The sequence below is a fragment of the Rhinoderma darwinii genome, chromosome 7 (assembly GCF_050947455.1).
Source record: "Rhinoderma darwinii isolate aRhiDar2 chromosome 7, aRhiDar2.hap1, whole genome shotgun sequence".
Taxonomy (NCBI): Eukaryota; Metazoa; Chordata; class Amphibia; order Anura; family Rhinodermatidae; genus Rhinoderma; species Rhinoderma darwinii.
The window spans coordinates 143,622,795-143,632,515 of NC_134693.1; the positions used below are offsets into that span (position 1 = coordinate 143,622,795).

Consider the following 9,721-nt stretch of genomic DNA (forward strand, 5'->3'; position numbering starts at 1 on the left):
CGACAGCACCGCGGGAATAGAGGCAGGCGTGACCGACAGCAGCTCGGGAATAGAGGCAGGCGCGACCGACAGCACCTCGGGAATAGAGGCAGGCGCGACCGACAGCACCTCGGGAATAGAGGCAGGCGCGACCGACAGCACCGCCGGAATAGAGGCAGGCGCGACCGACAGCGCCTCAGGAATAGAGGCAGGCGTGACCGACAGCGCCTCAGGAATAGAGGCAGGCGTGACTGACAGCGCCGCAGGAATAGAGGCAGGCGTGACTGACAGCACGTCAGGAATAGAGGCAGGCGTGACTGACAGCAGCTCAGGAATAGAGGCAGGCGTGACTGACAGCGTCTCAGGAATAGAGGCAGGCGCGACCGACAGCACCGCCGGAATAGAGGCAGGCGTGACTGACAGCGCCGCAGGAATAGAGGCAGGCGTGACTGACAGCACGTCAGGAATAGAGGCAGGCGTGACTGACAGCAGCTCAGGAATAGAGGCAGGCGTGACTGACAGCGTCTCAGGAATAGAGGCAGGCGCGACCGACAGCACCGCCGGAATAGAGGCAGGCGTGACTGACAGCGCCTCAGGCTTTTGCCCTCAATAAAGATGGCTCCTCACTTCCGCATTTACGGCAGACATTCCGCACGATAAATGGACACGTCACAGCAAATCAGCAGTCGACAACTATCCCGCATCAGCGCTTGACGTGTCCTGGGCGACAGCCAGTAGGAGAACGGGACGTGTTACAGGCAAGGACATCTAGCCAATCAGTGTGTGCGGCGTGGAAGCGGCCTGTCCCATCTGCCCAATAGGGAGTGAGCGGGGGCGGGAGGGGGTTGCTAGGAGAAGCGGGGCTGGAGTTGCCGGTGAGCGCAGTGTGAGGAGAGAGCGGCCGATCCACAATGAGGAGTTTGTGCGCCCTGACCGTAACCGGCATCCTGCTCCTCCTGCCCGCCAGGGGACAAGCGTTGAGAGAGGGGGAATGCGAGGGTAAGTGTGAGGGGTGTCTGGAGGCATAGAGGGGCGTGGACGGGATAGGGGGTGTCCGGAATGGCGGGTGAGGGGTTCACGATGTTGGGGGGTGTCCGGAATGGCGGTTGAGGGGTTCACGGTGTTGGGGGGGGGGGTGTCTGGAATGGCGGGTGAGGGGTGTCTGGAATGGCGGGTGAGGGGTTCACGGTGTTGGGGGGGGGGGGGGTGTCTGGAATGGCGGGTGAGGGGTTCACGGTGTTGGGGGGGGGGTGGTGTCTGGAATGGCGGGTGAGGGGTTCACGGTGTTGGGGGGGGGGGTCTGGAATGGCGGCTGAGGGGTTCACGGTGTTGGGGGGGGGGGTGTCTGGAATGGCGGCTGAGGGGTTCACGGTGTTGGGGGGGGGTGTCTGGAATGGCGGCTGAGGGGTTCACGGTGTTGGGGGGGGGTGTCTGGAATGGCGGCTGAGGGGTTCACGGTGTTGGGGGGGGGGTGTCTGGAATGGCGGCTGAGGGGTTCACGGTGTTGGGGGGGGGGTGTCTGGAATGGCGGGTGAGGGGTTCACGGTGAGGGGTGTCCAGAATGGCGGCTGTAGGGTTCACCTTGTCCTGTCCCCCCATTACATCTCTGTGGTATTACTGGGTGTCCCCTCCGTCCCCCATTACGTCTGTTCCGTTATTATTTGGCGCCCACGACCGCCCCCCCCCCCCCTCATCTCTTCTGTCGTATTACTAAGCACCCCGGCCCGTCCGGCCCCCATTGCGATTACCGGGCGCCCCCATTGAGCTCTGATGAATTGACTGTTCGCTCTGCTCTTCTGCCGGTAACGTCCTGCCGGTGTATCGCGTTTTGCGGCGGTTCTGACGCCATCTTTGTTCCTTGCAGTGTGTGTGTCGTTTCTGAGCCGCTTCTATCAGTCCCTTAAAGAGAAGAATGTGGAGTTCACGCCGGCCGCGGTGGAGAAGGAGCTGCAAAAATCATGTGACGCCGCTAAAGGGAAAGAGAACCGATTTGTAAGTACCGTGTCAATGGCGTCCGGCGGATGTGTCGCTGTCATACGGTAATAATGCGCAGGACTGGAGGCTGCCGGGAGCAGCACAGACGATGACATCACTTCTAGAGCGTCGCCGTCTGTCCGGTAGTTTCTTGTCATCCTCCTGGGTGACAGTCAATGTCGCTGCCTCGATCACTCAGCTTCCCCAGACTTCTGATGGGCAGATCTGCTACTTATATAGTGATGTGGGAGCGGAGACTTTACCATTCAGAGGTCTGAGAAAGTTGTGTGAATTGGTCGTTACCGTTGAGTCCGCCTCGGCAGAGGTTTCCTGGTGCCGTATTATGTGAGACGTCGCAGCAGAAAATCACTGACGTCTTATAAGATGCGCGTCATTTGTATGTAGTGGAAGGTTCAGATCTTTCCCCCGAATGACCGGCGCCTCAATCAATATCCGTGGAGCCAAGATGGCGGCCGTCTGCAGAGAGCGCGTGTTCTGGTCATGAGCCTCAGAGATCCTCTATCCTGGACACGTCCAGTCTCGTGTAAATAAGGCTTGATCAACGAATAGTTAATGATTAAAACGTTCTGCAACTTTAGAATATACTTTGTAGAATGTATATTTCTCACAATTTCTGCTTCCTGTCACTGAATGGAAAATCCATACTGACCCTGTCCTGCACGCATGTGAGAAATTAAAACGCGAAGTATATAAGCAAATTGAACAGAAAAACCCTATAAAGTGAATGTCTCGTCATCGTTAAAGGGTAACTGACATATAGTGAGTGACATGTCAGAAGTTTTGAGCGTTGGGGGTCCGAGCACTGGGACCCCCACCGATCGCTAAAATGAAGCGGCAGAAGCGCTGAGCCGCTTGGTTTCTGATCTGCATTTGGTGTATGGGAGGGGCCAAGGGCCATTTGGATAGTTATAACATCATTCGCGGGCTCCGCAAAAATTTTCAACTTCAAAATCACCTGCTATAGTTGGCTGGATGTTTAATGAACTCCCCCTAATGTGATGGCTGGAGCTGCTTCTGTGTGTGATGTTCACCGGTGAGGATGATGATGTCGCGTCGGTCAGTCTGGAGCTGCTTCTGTGTGTGATGTTCACCGGTGAGGATGATGATGATGATGCGTCGGTCAGTCTGGAGCTGCTTCTGTGTGTGATGTTCACCGGTGATGATGATGATGATGCGTCGGTCAGTCTGGAGCTGCTTCTGTGTGTGATGTTCACCGGTGATGATGATGATGATGATGTCGCGTCGGTCAGTCTGGAGCTGCTTCTGTGTGTGATGTTCACCGGTGATGATGATGATGATGATGCGTCGGTCAGTCTGGAGCTGCTTCTGTGTGTGATGTTCACCGGTGATGATGATGATGATGCGTCGGTCAGTCTGGAGCTGCTTCTGTGTGTGATGTTCACCGGTGAGGATGATGATGATGATGATGATGTCGCGTCGGTCAGTCTGGAGCTGCTTCTGTGTGTGATGTTCACCGGTGAGGATGATGATGATGTCGCGTCGGTCAGTCTGGAGCTGCTTCTGTGTGTGATGTTCACCGGTGATGATGATGATGATGATGATGATGTCGCGTCGGTCAGTCTGGAGCTGCTTCTGTGTGTGATGTTCACCGGTGAGGATGATGATGATGATGATGCGTCGGTCAGTCTGGAGCTGCTTCTGTGTGTGATGTTCACCGGTGATGATGATGATGATGCGTCGGTCAGTCTGGAGCTGCTTCTGTGTGTGATGTTCACCGGTGAGGATGATGATGATGTCGCGTCGGTCAGTCTGGAGCTGCTTCTGTGTGTGATGTTCACCGGTGAGGATGATGATGATGTCGCGTCGGTCAGTCTGGAGCTGCTTCTGTGTGTGATGTTCACCGGTGAGGATGATGATGTCGCGTCGGTCAGTCTGGAGCTGCTTCTGTGTGTGATGTTCACCGGTGAGGATGATGATGTCGCGTCGGTCAGTCTGGAGCTGCTTCTGTGTGTGATGTTCACCGGTGAGGATGATGATGTCGCGTCGGTCAGTCTGGAGCTGCTTCTGTGTGTGATGTTCACCGGTGAGGATGATGATGTCGCGTCGGTCAGTCTGGAGCTGCTTCTGTGTGTGATGTTCACCGGTGAGGATGATGATGTCGCGTCGGTCAGTCTGGAGCTGCTTCTGTGTGTCATGTTCACCGGTGAGGATGATGATGCGTCGGTCAGTCTGGAGCTGCTTCTGTGTGTGATGTTCACCGGTGAGGAAGAGGATGATGATGTCGCGTCGGTCAGTCTGGAGCTGCTTCTGTGTGTGATGTTCACCGGTGATGATGATGATGATGATGCGTCGGTCAGTCTGGAGCTGCTTCTGTGTGTGATGTTCACCGGTGAGGATGATGATGATGTCGCGTCGGTCAGTCTGGAGCTGCTTCTGTGTGTGATGTTCACCGGTGAGGATGATGATGATGTCGCGTCGGTCAGTCTGGAGCTGCTTCTGTGTGTGATGTTCACCGGTGAGGATGATGATGATGTCGCGTCGGTCAGTCTGGAGCTGCTTCTGTGTGTGATGTTCACCGGTGAGGATGATGATGATGATGCGTCGGTCAGTCTGGAGCTGCTTCTGTGTGTGATGTTCACCGGTGAGGATGATGATGATGATGATGATGATGATGATGATGATGTGTCGGTCAGTCTGGAGCTGCTTCTGTGTGTGATGTTCACCGGTGAGGATGATGATGTCGCGTCGGTCAGTCTGGAGCTGCTTCTGTGTGTGATGTTCACCGGTGAGGATGATGATGATGCGTCGGTCAGTCTGGAGCTGCTTCTGTGTGTGATGTTCACCGGTGAGGATGATGATGTCGCGTCGGTCAGTCTGGAGCTGCTTCTGTGTGTGATGTTCACCGGTGAGGATGATGATGATGATGTCGCGTCGGTCAGTCTGGAGCTGCTTCTGTGTGTGATGTTCACCGGTGAGGATGATGATGATGATGTCGCGTCGGTCAGTCTGGAGCGCAGTCGACTCTTTACAATGGTAAATTGTTCTGACTACTTAAAAGGGGTTTTCCCATCAGTGACATTTATGGCATATCCACAGGATAAGCCATATATGTCAGATAGATGAGTCCCACCTCTGGGACCCGCACCGATCTCTAGAACGGGGCCCCCTAAACCCTGTTCTAGCTCTCTGCATTCCGGCTAATTTCCGACCATTTGCTCCACGCTGTTTCCGTAACTCCCATAGTAGTGAATGGCAGTTTTGGAAGCAGCGTCGCTCAGCAAGCTGCGCGGTTTCCCTCTTCACGGTCAGAAACCTCCTGCATCAGTCACAACACAGAACGGGGTTTAGGGGGCCCCGTTCTAGATATAGGGGCGACCAGAGGCGGGACCTGCATTTATAGGACATTTATGACGTATCCTGTGGAAACATCAAACGTCCTCGATCGGAAAACCCCTTTAAGTCACCTGACCTCACTTCATGCGTTTAGCACAGGTCCTTCATCTACACCACAGCTAAAATTGTACATTTTAGGTCAAGAGGAGGGCAGATGGCGCCAAGTACTGAGGATGCAGCGGTCTGAGTGAGGCGGACAGGGCGTGCCAGCTCAGGAGCGGATCACGTCAGGCGACTCGGGTCAGGTGACTGAAGAGGTCCACTACCGAGCCGGCACGCACCGGCCTCACTCAGACCGCCACCAAGCAGGGAATGACACGGCAGCAGCGTCGGTCAGAGTGAGTTCCGGGCGGGCTGAGACAGGAGTGGACCGGTTCAGTCACCTGACCTCAGGTCACTGGACTGGTCCACTCTCAGGCTGACACACACCGACCTCACTCAGACCGCCGCTGTCATACTTTGCTCCGTCCGCCCTCCTCCTAAATGTGAGAATGGCGGTGACGTGGTCCGAGTGAGGTCAGGCCAGACCAAATGATCTTGTGGGCGTTATACGGCCCCGCACGTTCCCCACCCCTGGCTCAATAGAAAGTCCACGAGTCCGTACACCAACTGCTCGGCTTTCTTAGGAAAGCCGATCAGGAACGGTTCAGTGCTCACCTGACCACATCTGCTTTGTTTTAGCGATCGGTGGGGGTCCCAGTGCTCGGACCCCCACCGCTCAAAACTTCTGACATGTCAGTTACCCTTTAACGGGACTAGACATTCACTTTATAGGGTTTTTCTGTTCTTCAAACTTCTAATATACTTTGAGTTTCAATTTCTCACCATTTTTAACATGCTGTGCGTGCAGGACAGGGTCAGTATGGATTTTCCATTCAGTGACCGGAAGCAGAAATCCTGAGGAGTATACATTCTACTAAGTTTTTGGAAAGTTTAGTTACGCTTTTACATTTTTTGGTCACAAATTCTGTGCCCAATAATATCTTTATAGGGGATGGATCCGTTATTCTGATACAGAATCCAAATTCCCTGCATAGATATGGAAACATTCTTCCTGCCTGCGACCACCACTAGGGGGAAGCTCACTACATACAGATATATACAGCTCCCATAGAGTTACATGATAACATTCTGCTGCCTGCAGCCACCACTAGAGGGAGCTCACTACATACAGATATATACAGCTCCCATAGTTACATGATAACATTCTGCTGCCTGCAGCCACCACTAGGGGGAAGCTCACTACATACAGATATATACAGTTCCCATAGAGTTACATGATAACATTCTGCTACGTGCAGCCACCACTAGGGCGAGCTCACTACATACAGATATATACAGCTCCCATAGAGTTACATGATAACATTCTGCTGCCTGCAGCCACCACTAGAGGGAGCTCACTACATACAGATATATACAGCTCCCATAGAGTTACATGATAACATTCTGCTGCCTGCAGCCACCACTAGAGGGAGCTCACTACATACAGATATATACAGCTCCCATAGAGTTACATGATAACATTCTGCTGCCTGCAGCCACCACTAGAGGGAGCTCACTACATAGATATATACAGCTCCCATAGAGTTACATGATAACATTCTGCTGCCTGCAGCCACCACTAGAGGGAGCTCACTACATACAGATATATACAGCTCCCATAGAGTTACATGATAACATTCTGCTGCCTGCAGTCACCACTAGGGGGTGCTCACTACATACAGATATATACAGCTCCCATAGAGTTACATGATAACATTCTGCTGCCTGCAATCACCACTAGGGGGAGCTCACTACATACAGATATATACAGCTCCCATAGAGTTACATGATCACATTCTGCTGTCTGCAGCCACAACTAGAGGGAGCTCACTACATACAGATATATACAGCTCCCATAGAGTTACATGATAACATTCTGCTGCCTGCAGCCACCATTAGAGGGAGCTCACTACATACAGATATATACAGCTCCCATAGAGTTACATGATAACATTCTGCTGCCTGCAGCCACCACTAGGGGGAGCTCACTACATACAGATATATGCATCTCCCATAGAGTTATGATAATAATCTGCTGCCTGCATTCTCCACTAGGGGGAGCTCACTACATACAGATATATACAGCTCCCATAGAGTTACATGATAACATTCTGCTGCCTGCATTCTCCACTAGGGGGAGGGAGCTCGATATATACAGCTCCCATAGAGTTACATAACATTCTACTGTCTGCAGCCACCACTAGGGGGATCTCATTATATAGAGATATATACAGCTCCCAGAGTTACATTATAAGATTCTACTGCCTGCAGTCACCACTAGAGGGAGTGACAGATTCTATAGGGTTAACCTTCATCTTCTGCTTCTTTAGTGCTATTACATCGGAGCCACCAGTGACGCAGCCACAAAGATCACCAATGAGATTTCCAAGCCGCTAAGTCACCACATTCCTGCTGAGAAGATCTGCGAGAAACTGAAGAAGAAGGACGGTCAGATTTGTGAGCTGAAATACGGTGAGTGCCGTGCAGGTTACACAGATGGAGGGGGCTGCGTTCCTCCGGGTTACAGTATAACCCCTTCCTTCTCTCCGCAGACAAGCAGATTGACCTGAGCACAGTGGATTTGAAGAAACTCCGAGTGAAGGAACTGAAGAAGATCCTGGATGACTGGGATGAGACCTGCAAGGGCTGCGCAGAGAAGTCTGATTACATCCGCAAGATCAATGAGCTGATGCCCAAGTACGCACCCAATGCGGCTCATGCACGGACGGACCTCTAACCCCGAGGACTCCCATCGTGGACTCCTACACTGACCCCAGTGCACAGACTGAACCTGAATCCTAGTTTAATTAACTTTTTTTAAAACATAGAATTTTTTTCTTTTCTGTTAGTCTGGAGGATCGTCTGACGCCAGGAGATTGCGGAGGACGCGGTTCACTGTAAATTATTTCTCTGTCGTCGGCAGGTTCGCAGCGGTGGTTTATTATATATTTTGATTTTCTTTGAGTGGCATTTTTTTTCTATGAAAATAAAAGAATCCACTTTGTATCTTGCGGAGCGTGTCGTGCCCCCAAACTGGTGGAGAGCAGCGGCGGTGGCGACGTACAGTTCCGGCTTGTCTCCTACCTCATCACCGGACAATCGGGAGAGATGCGCCCGGCTGCTCTTACCACTGTGCAGCCTTATCCAGCGCTATCCGGCTGGACGTCATCAGTATTGCACCAGAGGGCAGCAGTAACCTGGGGAAGGGCCCGTGCAGTTACCCCAGGGACAGTTCTTTGTTTCTCATCTGTCCTGTATTACTGACCCCGGCAGAGCTTTATTCTTATAAGAGAAATTTGTATTTCAGAAGAAATTCCCAGGACTGACGGCTGCTGAGCAATATTATCTGATAAGTCAAACAATGGTGGATACACCGGGCTCTGCTACATCCGTTCATTACATAGTGCGGAGAGAGCGCAGCACCTGATGCTGAGTGCAGCTCCAATAATGAGTCAATTCTGTGCTGCTCCCAGGTCACATTCTGTCTTATGCTGCAGTCATGATTCAACATATCCTGTACTCCAGCCACATCCAGAGCTGCAATCACAATTCTGCAAGTGCATGGAATGCGTCAGCCTGGTGCTGACAGATGTGCACTGAACATTTTTACACCTAGAACCAGCAGGTGGCAACAGTGAGATCCAGAAGGCTAACAGGAGTGCAGCAGAATTGTGAATGCAGCTCTGGATGTGACTAAGCAAACTTTTCCCAAGTTACTCAGGACTGTAAATTGATGTAAAAGTGATGGTTGTGAGCCGGGCTGCGCGCTCGTCTGCTGACTGTGGTTTTACACCAGGGGGACGGATTTGCTGTTACTCCCTATTTATTGTAAGTCACGGTTTATTTTCTGTGTGAAGTTGCTAACATTAAATTTCACAGATTCTGTTCACTTCATTATACAACGGCTCGTCTTCTATTTACCTTTCTGACTAATTTCAGCCGGTCGCCAGTTCCGAAACGGCGCCACACCGGTTCACGGGTTGTGTGTGGTATTGCAGCGCACAATACTTATTGGTAATGGGGCAAACGACAGCGTTCTTGAAATAAACTAGGTATTTCTAACCTTCGCTTGTGTCACTAAAGGGATTGTCTAATCAAGGACCAATCACTGGATCCCGTTTAGTTCACCCCTCCTGGTCTAGTTGACCTATCTCTATTCTCCTTTCCGTGTAATGAGACGCGATCCTCGCCAATCAAGAACCAATTCAGGCGCCTGCATAGACGCGGGGATCCGCAGCCCTCCAACTGTCGTAAAACGACACTTCTGATCATGCTCCGACCGCCTTTGTCTTTGAAAATAAAGCCTTTGGCTGTCAGTGCATGCTGGGAGTTGTAGTTTCCTAACAGCTGG

General features: G+C 52.0%; 1 protein-coding gene across 1 annotated transcript; it reads left to right on the forward strand.

Annotated features, from left to right (window-relative positions):
* Positions 1 to 813: 813 nt before the first annotated feature.
* On the forward strand, positions 814 to 9,272 carry MANF (mesencephalic astrocyte derived neurotrophic factor). Its single transcript, XM_075831963.1, has 4 exons — positions 814 to 978; positions 1,844 to 1,971; positions 7,701 to 7,842; positions 7,923 to 9,272. Exons 1-4 carry the CDS (start codon positions 891 to 893, stop codon positions 8,105 to 8,107), a joined length of 543 nt encoding a protein of 180 aa, XP_075688078.1. The 5' UTR covers positions 814 to 890; the 3' UTR covers positions 8,108 to 9,272.
* The last annotated feature ends 449 nt before the right edge of the window (positions 9,273 to 9,721 follow it).

Bases quoted from the DNA above. Each gene is read 5' to 3' on its own strand.
- MANF (XM_075831963.1), top strand. From the start codon at position 891: ATGAGGAGTTTGTGCGCCCTGACCGTAACCGGCATCCTGCTCCTCCTG. The intron at 1,972-7,700 runs GTAAGTACCGTG...CTGCTTCTTTAG, and splicing joins AAGGGAAAGAGAACCGATTT to TGCTATTACATCGGAGCCAC. The intron at 7,843-7,922 runs GTGAGTGCCGTG...TTCTCTCCGCAG, and splicing joins GATTTGTGAGCTGAAATACG to ACAAGCAGATTGACCTGAGC.